General features: G+C 37.0%; 2 protein-coding genes across 4 annotated transcripts; one reads left to right on the plus strand and one right to left on the minus strand.

Annotated features, from left to right (window-relative positions):
• Positions 1–3,305: 3,305 nt before the first annotated feature.
• On the minus strand, positions 3,306–15,248 carry LOC105343876 (polynucleotide 5'-hydroxyl-kinase NOL9). 3 transcript variants are annotated; one of them, XM_020073554.3, is made up of 14 exons: positions 15,110–15,248; positions 11,414–12,080; positions 10,705–11,095; positions 9,346–9,971; positions 8,815–8,902; positions 7,542–7,639; positions 7,381–7,414; positions 6,936–7,084; positions 6,162–6,310; positions 5,662–5,747; positions 5,093–5,315; positions 4,932–5,001; positions 3,965–4,107; positions 3,306–3,787 (listed from the first exon to the last, which is right to left on the minus strand). In XM_020073554.3, the coding sequence occupies exons 2-14, from the start codon at positions 12,078–12,080 to the stop codon at positions 3,659–3,661; spliced, it is 2,853 nt and encodes a 950-aa protein (XP_019929113.3). In that variant the 5' UTR covers positions 15,110–15,248; the 3' UTR covers positions 3,306–3,658. The 3 variants fall into 3 exon arrangements, with proteins under 3 accessions (XP_019929113.3, XP_011449677.3, XP_011449678.3); XM_011451375.4 differs by lacking the exon at positions 15,110–15,248 and adding an exon at positions 12,459–12,556; XM_011451376.4 differs by lacking the exon at positions 15,110–15,248 and adding an exon at positions 12,179–12,433.
• A 54-nt stretch (positions 15,249–15,302) lies between these two features.
• LOC105343877 (uncharacterized) lies at positions 15,303–25,125 on the plus strand. The gene is made up of 7 exons (XM_011451378.4): positions 15,303–15,567; positions 19,353–19,478; positions 19,824–19,981; positions 20,301–21,146; positions 21,358–22,794; positions 23,001–23,289; positions 23,758–25,125. The coding sequence occupies exons 1-7, from the start codon at positions 15,303–15,305 to the stop codon at positions 24,627–24,629; spliced, it is 3,993 nt and encodes a 1,330-aa protein (XP_011449680.3). The 3' UTR covers positions 24,630–25,125.
• Positions 25,126–26,279: the final 1,154 nt, after the last annotated feature.

Genomic DNA, 26,279 nt, shown 5'->3' on the forward strand with positions numbered 1-26,279 from the left:
AGTGTGCCACACAGGTCCCTCGGACATCAACGGTGGTCAACGGACATCAACGGACATTGGGGGACGTCAACGGACGTCAACAAACATTTATAAACATTAACAGACGTCAACAAACATTAACGTATGTCAATGGTCTACAACAGACATCAACATACGTAAACGGACATCAACATACGTAAACAGACATGCATCAACAGACATCAACATACGTAAACGGACGTTCACAAACATTAACGGACGTAAACAAACATTAACGTATATCAATGGTCTACAACAGACATCAACGAACTTCAATCCTTGTCAACAGATGTCAAGGAACATCAATGAACGTAAACGAACATCATTAAACATCATCAAACATCAAAGGACATCAACGAACGTCAACAAACATCATCGTACATCACCGAACATCAACAGACGTCAACGGACATCGACGGAGATTAACGAACATTCAATTTTGTCAACAAACATCAACATACGTCAATGGTAGTCAACGAACATGACGAACATCAACATAGGTCAACGAACACCAAAGGAAATCAACAAACGCCAAGATCGTTAACAAACACCAACGAATGTCAATGGACGTCAACAGACGTCACCGAATATCAACAAAGGTCAACGATCTTCAACAAACAAAATGGACATCAATAAACATCAACTGACGTCAACAAACATCAAAGGACGTTAAGGAAAATCAACGAACGTAAAAGGACGTAGGCCGACACGTTCTACAAAGGTTCAGTGCAAAACGCATGTTCCGAAACGAATTTTTTTTAATCCCAAGCTTTGAACATTCTAAAACTCAAACTTTCTGCCAGATAAAACGAACTTCATGAGCAAATCAAGGACAATAAACGCATGCAACAAAAAGGAGCGGATTGAACATTTTGGCGCCTTTTGATTGACAGTGCCATTGTCTAGTGAGGTATGACTGGCCATTCATTTGTTTGTACTTTAAGCTATATAGATAAAAGACTAAATACCGATCTTCTTCCATATCTAATGCGAATTAAAAAACATTTTTTATTTCATTTTTTGGGGGGCCTTATACTATTCAAGTGAATTCGTTTAGAAAATATGTTAGGGTGGGAGTCACTAGTATCGCATACTTTTCAAATTATAATAAGTAATTGTTTGTTTTTGCAATTATGCCACCTATTACTCACGGATCTGAAAAAATAAACACTTGATATTTTACTGGGCGCCCGATACTTAAAAAAACTATCAAAACTTCTTAATTACTTATCTTTAAAAGTTCAAATCTAAATGTGCAACTCATTCAAACCCACACATTTAATGCAATTTTTACACACATGTTTACGCCCCTAATCAAAATTACTAGTATGACACATTAGAAATATTTTTGTCACGCAAAAATTCCTATTTCAAGCAAACAAACCGCCTACATTGTTTTACAATCACATTGTCATGTGATTTTATTGTTGAAAACAATTCAGCAGTTCAATAAAATTCCTAACCAATAAAAGTAAAAAAAAAACACCTTTAGAAAAAAAAACGAAATTTTACGCCAAAAAAAATCTGTCAGTAGTTGGCAACAGGAAAGACAAAAATTTTAATCAAAAGGAAATTGACAATATAAAAGACCAACCCAGAAAAAATCACCTTACAGAAGAAATGTCCTTTCAGTAGCAAGAAGTGGACTAATTGTCTTCACAAGTGGTTCAAGTTCAGCCATTGATAGAGTAGATGATAGGAAATCATGAATAGAGAAAAGCACGACTTTGTTAACAGAGCGGACATGTGTATTGAGGGGGAGTGTTCGAGTTCGAGTGTATTCATACATCAAAAAGTGTGCTATCCCCCCCCCCCCCTCCTTTCGTTAGATATCCTATATATGATATAATAGGCCTAACAAGAAAAATACAAAATCGAAAATTTCTTCCAAAACGCAACATTTTTAAATGAACGCATGAAAAGGATAAGTGTGTATTATGACAAGAAAATCAACAATTTTTAAACTAAAGTAGCTTTCATGTTACAATCTCTTCAAAAAGGAAAATAAACGACAATGCAAACACAAGTCACATTTTTCAGAAAACATAACTTGAAATTTGAAAGATAGAGAACTGTCGACTCTCCCCGTCTGATTTACAGGTATTAACGTTTGTTTACACATTTCAATGACAAGCCCTAATCAATGAGCGCTTTTTGTTTGTGGTTCCAATCTACTCCAAGTCATCAGATAGCAAAGCAACTAGCAACATTAACGGGAAATTGCTCTTTTTTATTCGTTTTATGGGGAGGGAGGGGGGTACAACTCTACAAACATGGAGCACAAAAATGAGCGGATCAAGAATTATGTTCTGGAGGTACGAACCCCTCCCCCCACTCCTGAAAAATTCAAATTCTATAAATCCACATTGTTAATTTACCGAAAAAAGGCCTCGACCCCCCCCCCCCCCCCCCCCCCCCGAAAACACAATTATTTATTTGCAACATCCCCACCCCCATCCCCCCAAAAAAATATTCCGGATCCGTGCATAACAAATATAATCTTTGAGGTTCTGTCTAGACGATAAAAATTGAATACCATCATTTTTTTAAAATTCAGAATAGTTAATTCATTATAAGGTTAAGGTTTAGATTTTTTCACGGGTGCCGTACTTTATTTATATTTGTCTATTTAAACAATATTTTTTTTAATATGATATATTGAAATGGATTAGGCAGCGCTAGCAGGCACAATGATTGTGGCATCCTTGGGACCCATTGCGACTACCTTGGGATTTGAATTGTCAAAAGCACCTACAGTCCACTTTTTAAGGCAACTCAATTTTCATCGATAAATGTTTCAACTAAAGTACTATATATTAACGTGAACATCTAGTAGTAGATTTTGGTAAAACAAAGGCTAAAACTGTACTTTCATAAATAGTCTGTGCGTTGAAAATCATTGTAGATATCTACATCTCAGTCGCAAGTTCGATCTTAAATCCGTCATGCATTAAATAACTTTAATAAACCATAGCTTTTTTATATCCAATCTGATAAGACTTGTTCCATACATCTAACGTAGCCCCGTTTCTTGTGGCCCTTATAGTCATGCTCTTGGGCTTATAAAGCTGACTCAAAATTCCAATAGCCAATTGGTTTTCTCTTTCATTTTTACTATCAATTATTTCCTTGATCAACACCCTTCCGTTATATATTGTATCCCCTGTCAGGGTTCATTTTAATTATGTCATGTTCGTTTAATTTCTTCAAGAAATTAAACTAAGGGGACTATTTCATAATGTTCACATCCCGCCTATCATCAATTATACAAACTAGTAACTCAGCAACACTGTTACTTTTTATTTCAACATGTTTCTTTCAATTCAGTGATTTTGACCAAAAATCCTGTGTATCTTTTGCGAACATTCAATAATTGTGAACATACATGAGGTAAAGTACATGTACATATCTGTGTAGTTGAAGGTGAAACCAAGGAATTAAATCATGAAAACTCTCTCTCTCTCTTGCTCTCTCTTTCTCTCCTCCTCTCTCTCTCCTTCCTCTCTCTCTCCTTCCTCTCTCTCTCCTTCCTCTCTCTCTCTCTCAATTTGAAAAAGTATCTATAGAGCAGTACATGTATTTACAAATAATTACATAGTAATCTCTTTATACTTTCTCTCCTTATTTCCACACTCTCTTTCTATTCTGTGGAAGTATTGGCCTCTGTTGCTCTCTTCCTTGACTTTGCTGGGATATGCTTTCTCTGTCTGGGATTCTTTGAGGCCCAGGTGGAGGTAATTCTGCTCACATAAGGAATTTCCCTTACTTCCTAAAATAAGACAACCCAATCACATGAATAAATTTGTACAAAAAGAAATATATACTGGTACATATATTGGAATCAGATTTAAGATCCTTTCAGATATGATTGAAGTAAACCTACCAAAAAGATTTGTTCAGAGAATCTCTGCCAGGCTCTTGTACATAAATATGTAGAGTAACCTACCCTGGTGATCTGTTCAGTAAAGATCTGCTGGGGGACATTACTGGAGCCACGGATGAGGGTGTTCACATAAACCAGGTCAACCAGACTCAGGGGCGTGGTGATGTAGATGGTCTTCCTCTCCATGTCAATGGCACGAACCATACCTACAGAGGTAGAAGTTATATATACACTCAGGTAAAAATGTACAGGTAAAATGTACAGGTATATGTATGTGGTGATGTAGATGGTGTTCCTCTCCATGTCAATCGCTCGAACCATACCTACAGAGGTCAAAGATAGATATACACTCAGGTAAAAATGTACAGGTATATGTATGTGGGGATTAAGATTGTCCTCTTTTCCATGTCATTGACTTGAACCATACATACACAGGTAAAAGATATACACTGTGTATACACTTTTGTAAAAATGTACAGGTGAAATGTACAGGTATATGTATATGGTGATGAAGATTGCCCTCTTTTCCATGTCACTGGCTCGAACATATGTACATAGGTTTAAGATAATAAAGATATATATACAGGTGAAAAAGTACAGGTATATGTATGTGTTGATGTTGATGGGTTTTTTCTTCAAGTTAATGACATGAACCATAGAAAAGATATTTGGGTAAATACAGGTATTAATGTATATGCATATGTATCAAGGTAAGTATGGACTGAATAAAAAATAAAAAAGGACAGTACTTAGAAATTAAATGTTTACAAGTTGAAAAAAATGCAGTTGACAGTAAAAATCAGTACAGGCATCAAAAAAAAAAATATACATGTAAGTTAACAATGGTAAAAAGATATTCTGGTATTAAAAAAGAAAGAGGTAAAAAAAAAAATAAGGCCAAAAAAATCCCAAGAAACAAGCAGGAGAAAATGTACATATGGAAAACAATGCAGTTGAAAAAATCCTCTGTGAGACACTCAGTTCTTAAGTGTTAGTTTTCACTTTGACAATGCCTACTGGGAATACGTACCAAACCCTATACAGGGGCAGACAGGGGTGGTGTCAAAGAAATAAGGCTCATCCTCTCCATCTTTCCTGGCCTGAAACGATTCATCAAGAATTATGACATGCATTTCATAATAAAATGTATAATATGAATATAATTGTTATTTCTTTGAATCCCCTGTGTACCTCTGACAGATCAGCATGAGCCAGACCCACTATTGTAGCATTAATGGCCGACATCCACTCCTGCTTGGGCACGCCCTTCCTACAGATGTTGATGGCGATGTTACTCCACGGAACTCCGTACGGCGTCTCCAGACTCAGACTCGAGTCTTTACTCAGAACAGAACTCATGTAGCTGATCACGGCCAGGTCTCGCAGCTCAAAGGGCTTCCACTGATCTCGCCGCCTGAAGAAAGGTTTACAAATTTTTTAAGAAACCTTATAGAACCTGGACCCTTGGTCATAAAACTTGATGAGCTTCATAAATGTTCTCAGTTTGCCGCTACTTGTATACATTCATTTTGCCAAAGAGTGACTAAGATTTAATTGAGCTTGTCTTATTTCTATGACCCTAAGTCAAGTTATTCCATTGCAAAATTTTATATTTACAGAAATTTTACAACAAGTTTCTGATGAATGCAACTATCTCTAGAAAGTGGAAAGGCCACGTATGATGCACAACTAACTGAATGATATCCTTCACTACACAAGCTTTCATAAGACACAGTCACTAGGTTTGCTCCTTCACGTACCTGGTAGTGTTAGCCGGAGAGTCGAGAGCGAGCAGACAATGTTGCGAGTTCCCCTGTAGACCGGAACAGTCACGACTTCTGTAGAACTAGATAGAAATTAGTCCTACATGAGAATACCAGCATAGCTTGTCATTGTAAAAAAGTTTGCTATAGTCACTGTTTTATGCTATACCGAATCATTGAAATGAATAAATTCCGTGCGGGCCAATTTTTGTGGATTGCTTCAATTTCATTTAATACTAGTTTACGCTAGTCTATTTTTGATGAACAGAAAACCCCAACCACATTAAAAGTTTAAATGTTGAAAAAGATCAGCTAGAGGTTAATGTAATAGCAGGACATTCAGGTACATGAATATAACAAGGGCTCCCAACAAAAATGATATTTTAGTTTTTGTGGTATGATTTCCCTTGAGATATTGATATGGTCCCCCAACACTACATACAGAGAGGCTTACCCTGGAGTGCCCCACCCCCCACACTACATACAGAGAGGCTTACCCTGGAGTGCCCCACCCACCCTGGCTGGTAGTTCACAAACTCAGGAGTGAGCAGCTCAGCGTTCATCTTGATGTTCCTGAAGTTGATCTGGACTAACACACTAGGTAGGGTCATCCTTATAATGCTGATCAACAGTTCCAGACCCAGATCTACAGAGGACAGCATGGTACAGTCACAGGGGCCAAGCCCATTTTAGCATCAATTTCAGTGTAACCATAAATGTCCAAGTAAAAATAAACTGGCGACTTCGAGAGAATAATGACATATATCTCCGCTATTTTAAGACCCATCAACTTGAAATTCGGCATGAGTGTATCTTAGACATTACTTTTCTGAAAAATACATGCATATTGCAAGTGTTATAAAAAATAATTGATTTATTAGGCTTTTGAAGTGAGCTGGTAATTTTTTATCTGGGTCAGAGTTTGACCCCTTTATTTATGGTTACATTGAAATTAATGTTAAAACTGGCTTGGCCCTTGTGGATACAGTCATAGTATTTGATTACTGTGATTTCATCTATATTTGATGAACACCAATTTTTTGGATTTCCTTGTTGATTGAAGTGCAATCATTACTAACATTTTGTATTGATAATATCATTGTCCACGAATTTACCTATCCTTGAAAATGTGATTTTCATTTTTCAATCCACCAAAATTGAAATCTAATACCCCACCTCCCAAAAGGGAGGCAATCAACAACACTGTCTTATTAATCAATTATACAAACAACCAAGCTTGTCAGAAATAAGCTCTGTGGCGAGTTACCTACCCTCGATCCAGCCCATGGTGTTGACCACTAGGGGGAGCTTCCGGTGGTGCCTCTGTTCCATGTTGTGGTACTCTTGCAGACATTTACGGATACACTCTATGTACAGGTTAGGGCTGTCTGTGGCAGTAAGTCCTCCAAAGTAGTGGCACCTACAGACACACAAACCAAACCAGCACTGATTAAGGTGCATCACCACTGATTAAGGTACATCATCTTTCTGTACTCTAACACTTATCTTTACTTCAGTATGAATTTTTCATGATCTTTCAAGAGAAAAGTAAATTAGATTTTTTGAGACTGAAATTTATACAATTTCAGCACATAATATGAGGCAAAATTTGAAAGTTTAAAATGAATGAAATGAATACAATATGGATGAAAGCATTTTACATACTATGATCAGATTATGGTACAGCAATTATCAAAATCTTTACTCAGTACTTACACCTTGGGTACCTTCTGGTGGGTAAATGGCGGACCTACAAACCAATTTATCTATTTGAATAATTTCATAATGATAGAACAGTATATATTAAATTGACATATGGTTTACAACATTCATTTTTTTATACAAATAATACCATTTCTGATTTAAGGAAGACAGACCTAGAACTGGTGAGCTGACGACTTGTAAACTGATGCAGCCAGGGGGAGTGAACTCTGTCTGACCTATATCACATTCCAGAAAACAGACCTCAGGAATTCTGTAACAAATCAATCACTGATATATCTCCACTCATGGCACCAGTACATTCAAATCAGGAATCATTATTTATTGGTGAAGCCAGTATACAGTTAATAACTACAGATATAATCATTCAATGTTACAGTGATATGATATCAATTAAATAATTATCAAACATCATTTCATTTTTTTCAGTTACAGGTATTTTTAAATGTTGATTTGGTAATATTAAATGTCAATTAAGTGTCTATTCAATGTTGATGGGTTATCTATTCAATGAATGATATCTATTCAATGCTATAAGATATCTATTCAATTTTAATGAGGTATCTAATTCATGATAATAATATATCAATTCAATGTTGAGATATCCAATCAATCTTTGTATTAAAGTTATCTATATAATGTTGATCAGATTTCCATGATAATAAAATATATTTTTTGTTTAATTTAAGGTGATATGAGACAGCTTTCACTATTAATGTGGATTAAAGTACATTACAATTAAAATACTTTCACCAGATTGAATTTTCAAATTTTACAATATTTAACCAAAATACCGGTATACGTTTTAAAAATTTTTGGAAAGGCAAATATTTAAAAATCCCCAGAGGGATTCGAATTCATGACTTCCAGATCCATACTCAACCCACAAACCCACTCTGCTACGCTGTTAGGTGACAATTTTGGGAAATAAACTATTTATAAAATTATACTTGATATCATTGTTTATTTCAATAGATAATATGTCTTAATATTGAGGTGTCCTATACCACCTTAATAAGATATCTGGTCAATGTTGATATTTTAAAAGTATTGATTCAAATGCTCATCATAAATATTTATCTTTCCAGTTATAGTAATCATCTCCAATCCTAATTCATGTTGACCCTCACTCGTTTTGTGAGTCGAGTTCATTATCTACATAATTCATGTTGACCCTCACTCGTTTTGTGAGTTGAGTTCATTATCTACATAATTCATGTTGACCCTCACTCGTTTTGTGAGTTGAGTTCATTATCTACATAATTCATGTTGACCCTCATTCGTTTTGTGAGTTGAGTTCATTATCTACGTAATTCATGTTGACCCTCACTCGTTTTGTGAGTTGAGTTCATTATCTACATAATTCATGTTGACCCTCATTCGTTTAGTGAGTGGAGTTCATTATCTAATGTTAAACTTGATACATACTTATTCAGGGTGTGGTTAATCAAATATCTATTCAATGTGGATTTTCCTGAATTCTTTCCACCCACAACCATTATAATCGGTTCCTTATCTGAAAGTAACGCAATATAAATCATGTACAATTTTAGAATATAATTTTCAATTTAACCAAGAGCTTCCAAGCCCTCTTGAAACTTGAATAAATAGCAATTTCAAAAATACAATTTCAATTTTACAGTCAAATCGTAAACAATTTCACTATATCTTGTGAGGCAATTTTCAATAGAAACTAGCATTTAACTTGACCATCTTGACAAATCTATAAATAATTGAATTTATCTTATCTTGAAGACAGTTATCTTTCTTACTTATAGGTTAGTGCACCATATTTAATGTAGTCTCATCTAACGATTATGAATTGCAATATAAATTCAATATACATGTTAAAAAAATTTGCATTTTTTACCTCAATCAAACCTTAATTCTATCTCTTTTCTGATAGACAGAATAGATAAATAACTCAATAGATTCATAATTTATCTCATAATAATGTACCTGAGTTAAGAATATCATCCCATTTCTGAGCTATCCCGAGCTGTTGCCTTGAGACACTCTGTTTTGAGATATCTGTCTGGGGCGAGATATAGGTCATCCTGACCGAGTCAAGTTTCAGGTCAAAAGGAGTTTTCTCTTCTGTCCTCGACTTGAGAGGAACTGGGTTATCCCAGAGTTTTGTAAAAGCTTTGAAGGTGGAAATGTAATCAAAGACATTGGAATCCATTTTTCTAACAATCAAAATGGTGATGTTTTCTTTAGGTAATTTTTCCATGTCACTACTCAGCAATAGACACTGGGAGTATATCTTCCTCACCGTCTCCTGTTCTGACAAATCCTCCACTGCTTTTTCGCTAGATTCAATTTTCTTTTGAGAGGTGTCAGCTACCTCTTCAACTCCAGCCTCCGTTTCAGGGTCAGTAAACTGGTTCCCTTTGGTAGTGATGGTCAGTAAACTGTTACAGGCTGGGGAGTAGAAGGCCTGGAACTGATCCGTTAACCGGTACCCGAGTACCTTCGCCTGACCGTGAACACATTTGACAAAGCATCTGCCCAGAAAACAATAAATGCCTGGATTCTGTAACACTAGAAGCACCTGTCCATCAAACGAAGCCAAAGCATGGAGTCTGTGGGGGAAAAAGAATAAAAATGACAGTAATTTCATGATTTGACACAAATTGATAAGATGAAACCACAGTTTTAAAACCTGATCTTTATCACTGTGTACCTGGGCAGCATTTTACAAAAGAACTTACGACAAAGTCATAATTATTTTCAGTCTTATGGAATAATCATAATTGTGTAAACATTAATTCATGGCCGTTTATTCTAAACTATTTTCTTAAAATACATGAAATAAGTATGTATACTCAATTGGATTTACTTTATGTAAGCTCAAACATTTGGACGCTTGAAAATAATGAGCATTGTAAAATTTGGTACTAAGTCGTAAGTTCTATTGTATTAAACACAGCCCTGTTTGATATTTGGTTTTATAAAATGAAACTTTAATTTTGACAGTCAATTTTATTTTAAGAAAGGAGAGGTTTAAAAAAATACATGTAAAGAGTCTTTTTTTTGGCAATTTTCTTAATAAAATATTTTATTGAAAAACATTTAAAAAGTTAGATTTCTTTTGTTACCTAATTACCTTGTTACCCAAAATATAATTCCATACCACACTTTGTATCTTATCGTTAGTTAGTTTTAGTGAGTAACAAAAATTTTGACTCTCCACTGCTCACAATTTGTATATTCTTATTCTAAGTCGCATTTTGCGAGCTGTTTATAGGGAATTTCAAACCTTGCAAACCATGTACAAGTACATTTGTTTGGTATTTTGTCACAACTTAATCCTACCTAGGTGGATCTTGTTCTTTAGATTTTTTGGTCATTTTAGAGTCCTTTTTGCCTCTGACGTCGACGGATCCTGCAGTCTGGGGAGAGGGGGACACTGTAGCATCCTCCTGTTGGCACACAACCCCGGCAGCCTCTGTCTCAGGTTGTCCGTCCTGACTTTGATCAGGTTCAAAGTTCACAGCCTCGTTTTCAGTATCATCCAAAGTGAGATCAACTAAAGAGAAGTCACTGTCAGACATTTCAGATTCTGAACTTATCAAATCAATCACTTCTTCTTGAAGTGGTACAGTTGACTTATTTTCAGAGTGGGATGGCACAGTTGACTGGTTTTCTGGGTGAGGCTGTACGGTTGAATCAGTTGATTTAGCTGATTGGGAAGCTATTTCTGCCTCTGTATAGAAAGAATTGAAGTAATACATTTAATATATTCAAATTGTTTAAAATACCATATCCTACAAGCAATTCAGTCACCCAGAAAATAAGAAGATAGGTATGCATTATTTACCTCATTTGCAAAAGTGACTGGTGTTAAAAGTTAAAACTGTTCAGATAAAGATACAAATACAGGAACACCTGCATGATTACTTAACTAAGTAGATATTTCTTATTTAAACTGATCAATACTTATTATCAATAGTCTTTGGTATTTTTTCAAATCATTGGTAATAATTACACATAAAACTTAACATGAATGATCAGAGTTCCCTACCTTTAAACTTCTTCTCCCCTGATCCTTCAGTCTTGTCTTGATCTGTTTCCCTCCTCTTTCTCTTTGATACACTGCACTCATTCGACACAGTTTGAGGAGTCTTACATTTTGCTGTATTCCCCTTGTTCTGAACTTTTTTTGCTATTGATTTTGTTTTCTGCTGACTTTCACTGTCCACTGCTGTGTTACCTGTCTCTGATGTTTTGTCAGATTTGACAGTCTGAGCTGTGGAATTGTTTCCTGCAGATTTCTTTCTAGATTTATTTTGTTTCACATTAGTCTGTTTCCCATTTACTATGGGCTTAAGTTTCTTTCCAGAAGAGTTGTGGTCGACTCTTTCTGTGTATTCTTTAACAGATTCACTCGCCTTACATGTTGGTTCACTAACTTTCAATACATTAAAAGCACTCTTTCCTCTAGTCTCATTGTCTTGCAAAGCTTTAGATTCCTTTTTTGTCTTTTTAGACAAAAGTTTTGCAGACTTCTTTCTCTTTTTCAATGAATAATTTTCCTGAATCGCAGAAATATTCTCAAGAGGAGAACCGCTGATGCTCTTTCCACCCTTTGGCAATTTGGGTTTCTTTTTGTTATGTGGTTTGAAGGTACTTGTTTCTTTCACCTTTTTCAACCTGTCTTGGTTTCCAGTCTTTTTCTTTGTTTTTCCCATCTGAAAAATCATTCAAAGATATATACCTGTAAACATTGAGTCAAGATGTATACTATACATGCTATGCTTGCCTATTTCTCACAATGTTGTGTTTCTACCTGTACTTCAGTTCACCAAATGAAAAGTCGGTTGTAAAATTTCCAAAATAGAGTAATGATCATATACTAAATATACAGAGTAACCACTGCACTATCGGAATAAATCATTTGACGATCGGTTTTATTTCAAGAAATTACAACATCGGTCAAAATATTGCAGCATGTGTCACAGAGGTGGTGAAGGACTTTGCACGCATAAATATCCACACTGACAGCATTTGGATATTCAACTTATCAAATATCTAAGCAGAGTGCAGTTGAAATTTTGCTAATACAATACCAATCTCGGTGATCACTCGTCGCAGAAGTAAGGACTTTGAGAATAAAAAAAAAATCACGGTAAGATAAGCGGAAACATGTGCGCACACGCTAAAATCAGAACCGAAAACTAACGGAAGCAACAGTCCCGAAAAATTTAAATACAAAATGTATGCGACCGCAGTGTTTTTAGTCTTCGCGTAGACTTTTAATGATCAGTGGCGTAGCTACCTTTTAATTGACTGTATTCAAAAAAAGGTAGGGGTCTGGGGGCTCCTGGATTTTATGTCATTTGAATGACAAAACAGCCTTAAAGATATGACATTTTTTAAGTATTATGATTACAATAAATATGAACAAAAGTTGCTGAATTCTGAGACAAACATTATTTACCTGGTACTCTTCGAATATTTTCTTTAAAATTTCAAGACCCCCGATGCTCTTGGATTTTAGGTTTTAGCTTTTAGATTTACAGGCTTTTGATGATGAGATATTGTCTCAAAATGTTACCGTGTCGTGATCGTCTTTGCCTTCATTGTGTAACTGTTGTGCTTTTAAAAACGATTTTTAATTGCTTTGTACTGACATACTTTTTATATTTAGATTTCTTACGTAGTAAACTCAAAACCGGATGCATAAAAAGTATGAATTAATGTAAAGTATGGAATGACGGTATTTTCCGGAATCGTAGTAATTGCGTGGTTTACAATGAGAACTGAATACTAAATATGCAGATTATAATTCAGTGGAGTCTCAATACGATTTGTTTACGTGCAAACAATAGGAAACTCAAATCATAAGACCTATGCTTTGCAAAATTTTGGGTATTCATTTGCGTTTTTGCGTAAAGGGCGCTACGCCACTGATGATGTGCTTATTATAGAATCCAAGTTCAACTGCTGCATGTATGTTTATAAATATGCCAAATCAACTGCCTACTCCCGAATGGAATACGCCATATGCAATAGGCCTAATACAAAGATGTTATAATAATTTTTACCACTGATCAAAAGCAAATGAATTAAAATCTTAATATAAGAAAATACACATGCGAGGATCCAGTATTTTTTTTTTCGAGGGAGCACCCCCTAGATTATTTTCACACTCCCCCACTTCAACTATCACCCCTCCCCCCACCCCCACCAAAAAATCGTCATGAAAAAATGCTCAATTTAATACATACATGTATTTTGAAGAACTAATCAATGATGTCACTGTTTTCAGCATCTTCCCAAGTCAAGGGTTTCCGATCCGCTCTGCTCTACATAATTGTAGAGCGGAGCGGATCAGAAACCCTTGACTTGGGAAGATGTGTTTTCAGAAGATGGACATCAAATTGAATTTTATTTATCACTTTAGCTATCTGGATACGATACCATGCACCTACATATGTACCTTGACTACATGTACCTTCCTCCCCCCCCCCCCCCCCCAAGCTCCTCTATCCACGCATGATTTCATGTAAATGTATTTCGCTGTGGAAAAAAATCCAAGTGTGCGTCTTTAAATAATTATTGGTCAAAACATTATCAAGTCGCTCTGTCGATTGTGTACATAGAAGATATCAATGTAGATAAACCAGAATAGAAATTTAAAAGTATAGAAAAACGAACAAAGAAGGAATGTGGCTTGTCGGGGGCCTGTGTTGACACTCCAATATCTTGATACGCTCCCTCGTCACGCTCGAGTAGCCAGTTATGAATGCACATGGATGATTTCATTATTCGGTCGAGAATGTGAATTTTCAGTGGATTGAGCCTCACCTGTCCCGTGACGACTTCTTTAGTGAATACAGATGAAGAGGAGACGAGTTTTGAGATTGGCACAAAGTTAGGTTCAGACGAAAAAATGCCGATATATCGATCAAACGACGTCAACAGGTGAAGAAAGGACCCAAATATATACACCTTCTGTTTACAAAATAATAACCTACCTGTACAGGTGAGAATGGTAATGTGATGAGACTGTTTCTGATAAAGAAGATTGTTTTGATTACTGTGTTAGTGTGGGGACTGGTGTCCCCTATGCATTGATAGGTACACGGGAGAAATAATTAACGAAATCAATCAGGATATATATGTGACTGACGATAATTAAGATGTGGAGGAATGAACAGTGAGTTCGCCACCTCTCGGGTACAAGAGATAATGAAAGCTGGGGATTCGGTCAGGGATAATGCTACACACATGCCCTACACTCGGTTCTATCGACGACGGGTAAGCCACACCCGAGCACTTCAGCAGAAGAATTGATCCTGTTACATGTATGTGTGTCAAAGTGTGCCACTAATTAACGCCGTTTTATAAATGGCCTTGTGTTTACATTGTCTATTAGGAGTGCGTATTTAAACCGAAAACAGGAACCGGGTCATTCCCGTTGTTGGGACAGTATTCAAGACATCGCATGGATATATACCAACACAAACCTGGCAGGTTCTCCAGGGGATTACCAATATAACATTACAGCATGGCATTGTATTGTGAACGTGTATCAATGCGGTCTGTTTTCAGAGGCCCGAGTAATATTTCATAATAACAAATCTAACCGTGCAATAAGTCTCAGTTTGATTTTTGAAGTGCCTTTAATTATTCTCAAGAAATATAAACAAGATTAGGAGCTGTACTTTCGAAAATTGCATACGAGAAAAAAATACAGTTTAAATTCTATGCTTACCCACCACCAGTGGAAGGAGCATTAAAAGCATCAAACGTACCCCCACGCCAGCATACCGTTACCGTGTTCACTGCAGGATGTAAATGTGACTTAATTAAGTCTGACACCTTGTTGTGACCAATGTTTATATTTTATTTCACTACAAGCGATCCGTGATTTGTGCTCAGTCTCATCAAAGAAAAGGTCTGCTACTATGTCACTCTCTCTCACATTCACCTTTGCCCTCTTGACCTCTGTTCTGATTGACCCAGTGTCGGGAAACCAGCAATGCCAAGCGAGCCCTTTGCTTATCAACCCTACTGCGCAGGTGCGGTTTTCCGTGGTGAGCAGCATCCGCCAAAGCACCAGGACGGAAGAATGTTACAGGGTATCCCAGAATGCTGTGCAGTATCTTGCCGCCATACAGTGGGCAGTTGACGTCATCAACTCCTTGGAGTTTCTCAAGGTCATGTCTCTTGGTAGGTACATGTATCCAATAGAAAATTTATGAACAGATCTAGAATGGTGGATGGGAAATTCTGACCCCCCCCCCCCCGAAAATTTACATTTCTTAAATGTTACGTACACAGAATAATTAGCGAAGATAGACCTCGGACCCCAACCTCTCCATGGTTAAGTTCCATGTAGATATCCCGTGGGCCCCTGATTATTGTATAACCCCAAAATGAGAATGCACATCATCAAATGAATTGTGTTTGAATATTTGGTGTATTTTTGTCTGTCGGGATTAATTGAGAAAAAAACCCGCTTAAAATGCATTTTAAGTAACTGTTTAACTTCCTCATGAATCAAGAAATTCCTTACAGTAACATACTCTTGCAGCGAACATTTATTAATGCATCTTGGTCGCCGTGAAATCAAGCAGTAACTGCATGCTCCATCAGATTTTAATTGTAAAATCAATTTTGGGGGAATATGATAAACTGCAAGATGTACATATTCAGCACGAGTTCACAAAACAAAAACATCTCTCTCTCTCTCTCTCTCTCTCTCTCTCTCTCTCTCATCATACACATGTACACACAATATGGCAATTTTAGCATTCACTATGCTTTTCATTCATTTATACCTTTAACTAAGTAAAATACTTCTGTAATTATGTTTTGTAAATTTCCTTTAAATATCTCAATGAATGTCGTGTAAATAAGAAAAAATCTCCAGTAGATAGGCATATGCCCTTCCTTGTCAAACTTGTTTCAGGATTTAAAAAGAAGTAAGATCGACTTTTTGATAATAAAGAAGATCGGATGTCGAGGCATTTCACTGCAAGGATTAGAGATAGGAATTCTTTAGTGGAGCATTCACCCGAGAATCCCCTCCATTTTGTTCTGTAGAAATCTGACCGATAACCCGAAAACATTCAATGAAGTCAGAGGGTGATTGAGTTCTTTAAAAATACAGTAGCCACAGGATATCTTATTCATTTGTGCAAATTCCTTTAATTATTATTATATTTTTTTTTTTTTTTTTTTTTTTTGGGGGGGGGGGGTTATGTTATTCCATTCATCTAGTACATGTATTTATTCGTATACAGTACAAACAGGACAAATCTTTATTATGCATTTAATACTTAACCTAGAATTAGATTAGGGTCGACTTAAAATAAAAAATAATTAATTTATTAAATAATTTAATGATTCTCATTTGTGCTTGGGAATGTTTTGTTATCGATAATGAATATTCCCCTGTACATATAGACGCTCCTTGATGTCTAAAATAGGTGCCGTTTTGTGTTCAATTTGAATTCGCATGTAGATGTAACTATACATGCTAGGTATATATGTCAATATGATTTGTATTCTACATGTAACTTGATTTTGAACTTACGACAATTAAATGGAAAGAAAAAATGGCGATACTGTTAGGTACTGGGGGGGGGGGTGTTTGGAGAGGGAGAGGGCTATAAAACAAGGTCATTCCCAATGTCATTGAGTGACCTTTGTAGTATCTCATGTAACAAACAATATCACAAGGTTTAAATATTTCTGTAGTGTTTGTTGATGATTGTAGGAATAAAAGGTATTTAAAAATAGGATACGCCATAATTTTTATAACAGGTATAATTTTACCTGCAAAATATAGAGCAAAGATACCATCATGATGATCCGACAAAATATGAATAGTTAAAGGCAATATGAATGCAAGATCAGAAAAGAGCAAAGATTGGGAAGGGGTTGCATTGTTTGGTCAATATTTCAGATTGTTATATTCAGTTGAACTGAACTTTATTTATTTTACAACGATTGATAAACAAGTTCTACAACTTATATTAATATCTCTCGTTGGCACGGATGTTAGCGCGAGGGGGTCATTGGTGTGGGAAGAAGCCGGAGTACCCGGAGAGAACCCACGTGTCCAAGCGGGCGACCGTCATACCCAGTTGTATATTCTGACTAGATAACTCTATATAAACAAATAGTCAATAACTGAGATATTAGCTTGTCCGAAAAATATTGACGCTCTGCGTCGGGCAATATTTTGTCTCTCGGGGGTTAATATAATCAATGCTGCCCTCCACCCAAAGTCAATATTTTTAAATATATAAATCTTATTGTAAAAAATTAAAAGGTTAGCGACCTGATAAGTTGCATGATCTGTCATCAAAAACTTCGACTTCATTTCACCCCTCCCCCCCCCCCCCCCAAAAAAAAAAAGTTGAAAGGAAATTTAAAACAAGAGGTACTGTGAGCTTGCTCCCCCCACTAAGAAACTATTACAACTCAAATATTTTCTAGTGGAAATAATGGATTTTCCATTACAAGATATGGCATAGACAGGAATTAGGCATTTTTCTTCCACTGACCTTGAACTTGCCCAAATGACCTTGGGTCAAAATCATGACATACCCTCTGGTCATGAGCAATCTTTGTGTGAAGTAAGAACTTCCAATGTTTCTCCATAAGAAAGATATTCATTTATTTAACTGAACACGAATTGGGTTTTTCCTTCCAGTGACCTTGACCTTGCCCAAATGACCACGGGTCAAATCCATGACACGCCCTCTATGGACCAGACACGATCGCACAGACGGACAGAGAGATTGACGGACGGACAAAACGATTTCTATATGGCCCCCAAACTTTGTTTGCGGGGGGAATATTTATAAATGTACCAAAAGAAATTAAAAAATCGAGTCCTATATCTTTATATCCCTAGATAAATCTTGTGCCTGGGACCGTATCAATGTATTATGTTTGTGTTCTTCATTGCATATTTATGATTTGGAAATATATCACAGTTACGTGTATAGCTGCGGTGCATTCATTTTTAGGATACCTTAAAAGTGTTGGTACATGTAGCAGCAGAACAAAGTTTTAAAAGCCTTTATTGATATATTTTACAACCACGAAACTGAAGCCGGTATCAATTTTCACCTATCAAATTCATACAAAAATCTTTTTAAACCAAAAATACATCAGCTTTCAACAATCTATAAAGAAGGTGAGCGGATAAAGCGTGTAAAATGCCTATAAAAGGACGGAGAAGATACTAAAAAATTTATTAGAATATCAACAATTAAATCTGATTTTAAAAAATCATTCAAAACAATGTACATATTTAACATAACACCGATTTGTAACCCTTAAATATGTTCAATTCTTAGAATAAAGTGTATGTTTATTTCAACTGGCGTATGCGTATCAAAGCCTAGCCTTATATAACTAGGCTTTTTAGGTTGCGGGTTCGATACCACCAAAACTTAAGACAAAGTTATTTTTTCATATCGTTTGTTATAATATTCAAAACTAAATAAAGTTAGAAAATGTGCTTTTGCAAACTGATAAACATTATCAAATTGATTTAATTGGAAAAAATAAATTTGAAATTGTATTTCGGATTTATGCAAATTGATTTTTGCGTTATCTTATCCCCCATCTCCTTTGGGAGGCTCCTGTTAAATTGAATCATTACCTTTTATTATGATTTGAAGATTTTAGTGATTTTAATTTTAGGTTACAAATAAAAACGATTTGAATTTTGTATTTTATATGGATTTTGTCACCAAATACTATACAAGTAGTTTCTGTTGTTTTCTCATTAGTAAATTGATAACAAATAATCACTACAACGAGAAAGATTTAATTGGTTGGCATATTTTCAGGAAGCGTACGCAAGTCTGGCCGTGGGTATTTTCTATGGCGAGCACTGCCAATGTCTTCCAATCATATATTGTTGATTTGTACTAATGTACTATTTTTTTTTTGGTCTGATGTCTATTTTGATGACTACCGTTCTAATTCAGGGTTTGATATATATGACGACTGTGGGTTGGACAGACTAAGTACCTATGGTGCCATGAATGCCGTCAGTACGTCATTTCCGGCCAAAGTGACTAACTGCACAGAGAACAAGACAATTTATAATTTAGGTAAGGCCAATATTAAACTTGAAGTCTCTTTACATCACATTATCAAAATTAACATGCTAGATGCAAGCAATAAAAAAACTATACAAAGTTCATTTTTACCTTTGTTTAGTTACGTGTATTCGTCAATATCTAACAAGACTCGTTCATCTTGCACTGAAAGTTGTTCTTAAGTGCACAATTTAAAGTGTCAACTGGTTATATACTCGAAGAAATTAAAGATATCGATTATAAGGTGTAAACCATCTACACCAAGCGTACCACAGTGTAGACAAATCAAGCGCGACCTACACTCAACCACGTACAGTGTCATCCCATTATATTTTCTGCGTTGTCTTTGACGAACAGGAATACTCGGTACTTCGAGAAGCCAGACCGCCAAAAATGTGGCCAGTCTTCTAATCGGCACCAACATCCCCATGCTGAGCCCCTTCGCCTCCCTTCCTGAACTCCGTAACTATGACAACTTCCTACGAACTACGCCAGACGATACTCAACAGGTCAAGGTGAGGCTCTGTTCTACATGAAGTAATAAAATCCTTGTTTATTATAATAAAGACATCTGTAAGTATACGTATATAACGCTTTTGTGGATATTTTCTGGGATGATTTTGTTGTTTTAATTTTGAATTAACTGGTTGAAGTAATCACAAAAACTACAACAAGTAAAAAATTATCTGTTATAGATTTTCAATTTATTACTACAAAGTTAATTAAGAATTAACAACTAGAAAGTTTTTGGAAAAGTGATTAAGGTTGAGTTTGGTGTTACAAAACTCAGCGCCAAATTAAATAGAACCAAGTAAAGTTCTGTTGTCATTTCAGGCCATTGTTCAGTTGTTGTTGGAACTTGATTGGACCTACGTGGCGGCTATACATACCGATGATAACTATGGATATAACGGAATCAAGGAAATCCAAGTTCTTGCAAAGATCCACAACATTTGTGTCGATGTAGTCGAAAGCTTTAGCTCAACAGAAGATTTCAGTTCGGACACCACAAGACAGAACCTGTATGGAAAACTAGAAAAACAACAGGAGCGTTCAGAAGGACGCCGATTGGGCGTTATCTACTTTGGGAACAAGAACGTGATCAAATCGTTGTTAAGTCGTATTCGATTGGACAACAAGTTCAAAGAACTGATCTGGCTCATGACGGACTTTGTGGGGCGGAGTGAGGACGTGTTTAGCACTGTGGAGAACGTTTCCAGTGGTTATATCACAGTTTCCTCTGCATCAGTACTAATAGAGAGAGCAAGAGAACACTTCAACGATACGTGGAATAACAGGACCTCGGGTTCAGAGGATCCAATCGAAAGATTGTTGTCTGAAGTTGGAAACGAGGCTCAGGAGAGTTACAGGTCGGATTATGTTCGTCCAGTCGTGGACGCGGTGTTTGCCATGGCAACCGCTTTCAATGACGTGTTTAAGGATAAGTGCCAGAGCTACACCTCCGTTTGTGACGGATTTTGGGAATACTTGCAGCAGAATTATTTACGACGGTTGAAATTAGTTGATTTTTCGTATAGTTCGCTGAATTCCACCCTGGAACCGAAGGAACTAATAGAGATGGGAAGAAGAATTCGGTTTAGCGGTCTGGGGGATTACCTAGCCACTGACACAACGCAGCTATACGACATCAACGTCTTCCGAAATGGAAAATTTGAAAAGGTAACTGTCAAATATATTTTGCTTTATCGAATAAAATTAGCTAGGTTACTATGGTTAGAATACGTTAAAATGTACTTAATTTTACGTTATGGTGCAAGAAAGGTCTAAAGTCATTCTCTTTTACTCATAAAAAGAAATGCGTAGAACTTGAATTAAATCATGATTGCAAAATCCGAATAACTGACTGATGGGTTGTTTTTACTGTCTTTAGGTCGGAGAGTATTTAAACAGAACGTTACAAGTGAACACTTCTTCACTGCAATCGTACAAAAGCTCGGTCTGTGCGAGGGTTTGCGAGAATTGTCGATCAAAACCGGAAATACCCTATCGGTATCAATATGGAGGGTACCAGAGTCAAGCAATAATACTAGGGATTTTCCCTCTGCACACTATTAATGAGACTGATAAATATGGCTGCGGGGATCTGGACACAGGCTCGTACTTTGTCTTAGTCGTGGAGGCGTTTTTCTTCGCAGTGAAAGAAATCAGCCAAAAAACAAACATGAACTTCAGTGCTTTAGCCTTTGATGACTGCTACAGCAAAAACAGGATTTCCCTGATACTGTCAGAATTCTTCTCCGGAAAATTGAAAATTCCGGATGAACAAGGAAATTTCTTGGACCCAAACAATGTGGTGACGGTTATCGGCGCCGCCGCCAGTGGTGTTACTGTGCCGATGACATTTCAGTTCACGGCTTTGGGTATTCCGGTCATAAGTTACGCGTCGTCCTCGCCGGATCTTGACGATCGAATCAACTACCCTTACTTCTTGAGGACAGTCCCTAGTGACGTGGACCAAGCCAGAGCCATGATAGAGATAGTCAAGCACCTTAAGTGGAAGTACATTGGAGGCATTTTGTACGTGAACAACAACTACGGGAGTAAAGGGAAAGAACTCCTAATGAGATACGCCAATGAAAGTGATATCTGCATCGGAAAAGCCATCAAACTTCAAGAAGCAGAAGACAATTCTTACGATGTAATTGATGAAATGAAAAGAACCAACTCCGACGTGTTTTTGTACTTTGGGACGGACGTACGTCTGAAATCTCTGCTGGTCAAAATGAAGACGGACAGATATAAGTCTGTGGTTTTCCTGGCCAGCGAGGACTGGGGGGAGAGGCAGGACATTCTAGACGAGCACGGCGATGCTGTGATTGGTTCGATCACGTCCAAGTTCGAAACTAGATCAGCCGTAACCGGATTTGATTCCTATTTACAGGATCTCAAGCCCGACGTCCAAAACTCGAACGACTGGTTTCGGAAATTTTGGACCAACTTCTTTAACTGTAATCCTCCTGGGAGATTCGACAAGACCAAAACCAATGATTGTCCTCCCAGTACGGGGTTCACTCGGTCGAACATTGAGCAGTTGGTCAAAAATCAGCGTATTGTCCACGTCATGAACGCGGTGTTCGCTGTGGGGACGGCCATGGTCCGGGTGAAAGAGAAGCTGTGTCAGGGAGTCTCGTACCCGTGCGAAAACATCAAGAGTCATGTGGATGACGTGGTGAAGGAAATCCAGGCTGTGGAATTGTCAGGTGGCGGTTTAACCTACTCCGTGTTCAATGCAAATCGAAATGGGAATGTTGGATTCCAAATTCTCAATATACAGAAGAGAGATGTTACGTCTAACCAATACAGACAGGTATTTCTCTCAAACTGTCTACTGTTTCTCTGTTTAACTATCATCACAGGGATTTTTATGCTGAAAAGCATTATCTATTTTTTAATGTTTAATGTAGTGTTTCACTCTGCTTTTATCTGTCTTATTTTGTTTTCCGTGTCCTACTATGACTGGGTAGTTGGTGCAATAAGAACTTACACCTTAATATCATTTTATCTTTGTCAAAGGTTGGAGAGTACAAGAATGGACAACTAACACTCACTTCCAACTTCCGGTTCTATGACCCCAGTGGTAATCCCCGGGAGATAGAAGCGCTGTGCACCAAGGAAACCTGCTCACACTGTATATTCTCCAAACCTGCAGAGAGCGCCCCAAGCACGTCTGAAGACGGTACCAATGGGACCGAGGAGTTCCGCATAGCTGAAATCATTTTAATCGCGCTACTCGGATTTTTCTTGGTCTTCTTCATCTTTTCAATAGTTATCATAACGAGATACTTCAAATCCAAAATCAAAGGTATGAATAGAAACATGTTACATGTCCCTGTCTATTAATTTACAAATATTGATGGCATATTACTATCAACTTTAGACTACCTTACAAGCCTTACAAATCAAGTCAAATTCTAGAAATGGTTGCTATATAGTTGTCAACATAAAATTGAATAAAAGAAGAAAAAAAACATTAATCCTTAATGCATGAAAGCAGTTGGTGTTTTGTTGGTGTTTTCAAATTTAACAGCAGAGAAAAGAAATTATACACACATTGTCCTATGATAACGCAATCTTTTAAATGCAAAAATATTTACATCTGCACTTATAATAGGCGAAAAAACGGTCAAAATTGACAGAGCAAGAAAAGCAGGTCCGCACTGTTGTCCGTCACGTGACCCCCCCCCCTCCCCCCCATTTCAAATTTAACAGCAGATAAGGAATTTGTAACAAGATAAGCAGTTTATAAATTAAAATAATCTTTTTTTTTTAGGAATCATAGAAAATAAACCCAAAGTAATGTATGTTAACGAGACACCTGCTGCGTCGAATCCCTTACTTTCAGGAAAAGGAATCCATTTTCAGAATCCGGGTCACTCCAATGGCTCCATGTCCGTAAGGAACGACGGATCATCCGGACAACGTGGTTTTGACAACCAAGCCTTCGTTCGCGAAAGCTACAATCATTTAAACGACGGCTCAGAAACCTCTTCTTCTCGAGGACAGAGGCTGGACTACTCTCCTCTCTCCCCAGACCCGCCAGTGGTCGGGGGAAAACGGATCAAAAGGACGAGCGAAAGTCAGGAATTTCGACCCGACTTGCCTCCAAGAGATCATCCGCCGTCGCGGATAAAGTACAACAGTAACTCGTCTCTTGACAGCGGCGGGACAACGACCCCCACCGTGCCTAAGATGGGGATTACACGCTCTATGCAGGCCAATGGGCAGGTGCCCGGGGAATCTAGTACCCCATCCCCGACTGGACCGAAATCGGCACGTCTCCTTCCAACCATTGACCCCATCACTCACACACCAGTATCGCCATTAGCATCACCCACACACTCATCGTCGTCCTCAAGTCAGAAAATGGGGCCTTCTCCGCGGGTCATTTTACGAAATTTACCCTTGGCTGATAAAAATATGCACTCCCCGTCAGTAGGTTATCAGATGACGTCAGCGCATTTATCTCACAACCTTAATTCACCACATGGAAGTGTTTCGCCGGAAGATATATCCGCGGAATTTCCTCCACCTCCGGATTTTACTCAACCAATTCCAACTTCCGTTCCTCAAACTGCAAAAATAAAATCTAGAATCAGCGCTAGCAGGTCCGCAGAAGAAGCCGCCCGCATTTCTAGAGTTTGATTGTTTGCAATTGTATGAATTATACCGATATCCGGAATGAGAATCTCATAATCATTTCCAGTTTTATATAATTCATAGAAGGAAAAAATCGTATCCGGAAAGGGAAATTCACGATACCAGGGATCATTGCATGAATTTTTATAAATAAATGTGTTTACTGTTCCTACATTCAATGTAGGACCATATGTCATTAATGTCACGTCATCAGAGTTATCGAACTTTACGTTTGCATCAGTTACCAAAAAGTCAGAAAGCTTTCTACGTGGACGTCATTTTAAAAGTGACTTCTGATTTCACTTTGAAATCAGATTTTTGATAGACTGATATTATTACTCATTTTGATTAGAACAGGATTCTTGTTACCTTTATTCGTTACATCATTCTTTTCATCATTGACATACGACTTATGCAAGTCGAGATATTACTACACGTATAAGATTGTGAATACTATTTTTTAAAAATGTTTATAAAAATAAAATAGATATATTTATTACAATAGTATTATAGAGCGATTATTGGTTGATTATCCAGGAATCCATATGCTACAATTTTGACTTGAAAATGGTTTTAATTAGCTAACACTAGATACAAATGAACAAAGTGAAAACTTGATTATTAATTGATAAAAAAATGATCGATTTATTGATCGATTAATTCAACAACTACCTTTCTCCTTAAAATGTTTTACGCATTTGGAAGTCTTGCTACTCTAATTAATATTTTGGAACGAATTTGGGATCGATGTTTCCTAAATTGATATTGATTTGTACAGCATCTTCAAATATTCAGGACCCTATTATCATAAACAGTGTTTTGAACACATAGGATGACGGAAAATTTAATTAAAACACCATGTGTCTCCCTTCCCGACATGTCATGTTGTTTATTGTATGATAATGACTGAAGATCTACAAGCCAGATCCAGAAAGTGTATAATGCACGTGTTGTTAAGAATTGTTTCTAAATTCACATAAAAATTGAAGTATCAGAAAGCTTGCCCCCCCCCCCCCCCCATTTTCGGTAGAATGTAAGAGACTGAAATGAAAAGAAGGAAATACATGTATTAATCATCGTTAATAGTATTATAGGAAAAAATTGGAGAGTCATAGTCATAGGTATACCCCCCCCCCCCCCCCCCCGATTAGGAATTTAATGATTTTGGAGAGAAAAAATTTGGAAGTGAGAATTTTTTTATGGAGTTATACTACACTTACCCCATCCCGCCCCCGCCCCCGCCCCCTCCCCCACGGTTTAGGATTTTGTGATTAAGCCTTTTTTTTTTTTGCTTGTCAAGATTTCTGATGATTAGTCTAGCCCCCTCCCCACTTTCAATTTGCTTTCGACGCCACTGGAACGTATTACATGTATCTAGCAATCATCGATGACATATGTGAAAAACTGTAACAGGGAAGTGTTTTAGGATTCCCCCTACGTACGGTGTATGTTACATGGAACACGTTAAGTAATCTAGCTGTCCATGGATGACAATTCAGACAAAAAACTTATTTACCAATTAATTCCGTCCGTTTACAATTAAGAACAAAATTAGTTGAACTAAAAGTAAAGGAAGCTCAATTAATGCAAATTATCATAAAACTAAAATGATGTAAACCTGTTTTAATTGCTATTTTCAACTGTAGCACAAAATTC

This window comes from Magallana gigas, chromosome 4, assembly GCF_963853765.1.
Source record: "Magallana gigas chromosome 4, xbMagGiga1.1, whole genome shotgun sequence".
Lineage (NCBI taxonomy): Eukaryota > Metazoa > Mollusca > Bivalvia > Ostreida > Ostreidae > Magallana > Magallana gigas.

Excerpts from the sequence above, each read along its gene's own strand:
- LOC105343876 (XM_020073554.3), bottom strand. The coding sequence starts at position 12,080 with ATGGGAAAAACAAAGAAAAAGACTGGAAACCAAGACAGGTTGAAAAAG. Across the intron at positions 7,415-7,541 it reads CGTCAGCTCACCAGTTCTAG|GTCCGCCATTTACCCACCAG; the intron begins GTCTGTCTTCCT and ends ATTGGTTTGTAG. Across the intron at positions 3,788-3,964 it reads TTACTGAACAGATCACCAGG|GAAGTAAGGGAAATTCCTTA; the intron begins GTAGGTTACTCT and ends GTCTTATTTTAG.
- LOC105343877 (XM_011451378.4), top strand. The coding sequence starts at position 15,303 with ATGTCACTCTCTCTCACATTCACCTTTGCCCTCTTGACCTCTGTTCTG. Across the intron at positions 21,147-21,357 it reads GAAATGGAAAATTTGAAAAG|GTCGGAGAGTATTTAAACAG; the intron begins GTAACTGTCAAA and ends TACTGTCTTTAG. Across the intron at positions 22,795-23,000 it reads CGTCTAACCAATACAGACAG|GTTGGAGAGTACAAGAATGG; the intron begins GTATTTCTCTCA and ends TCTTTGTCAAAG.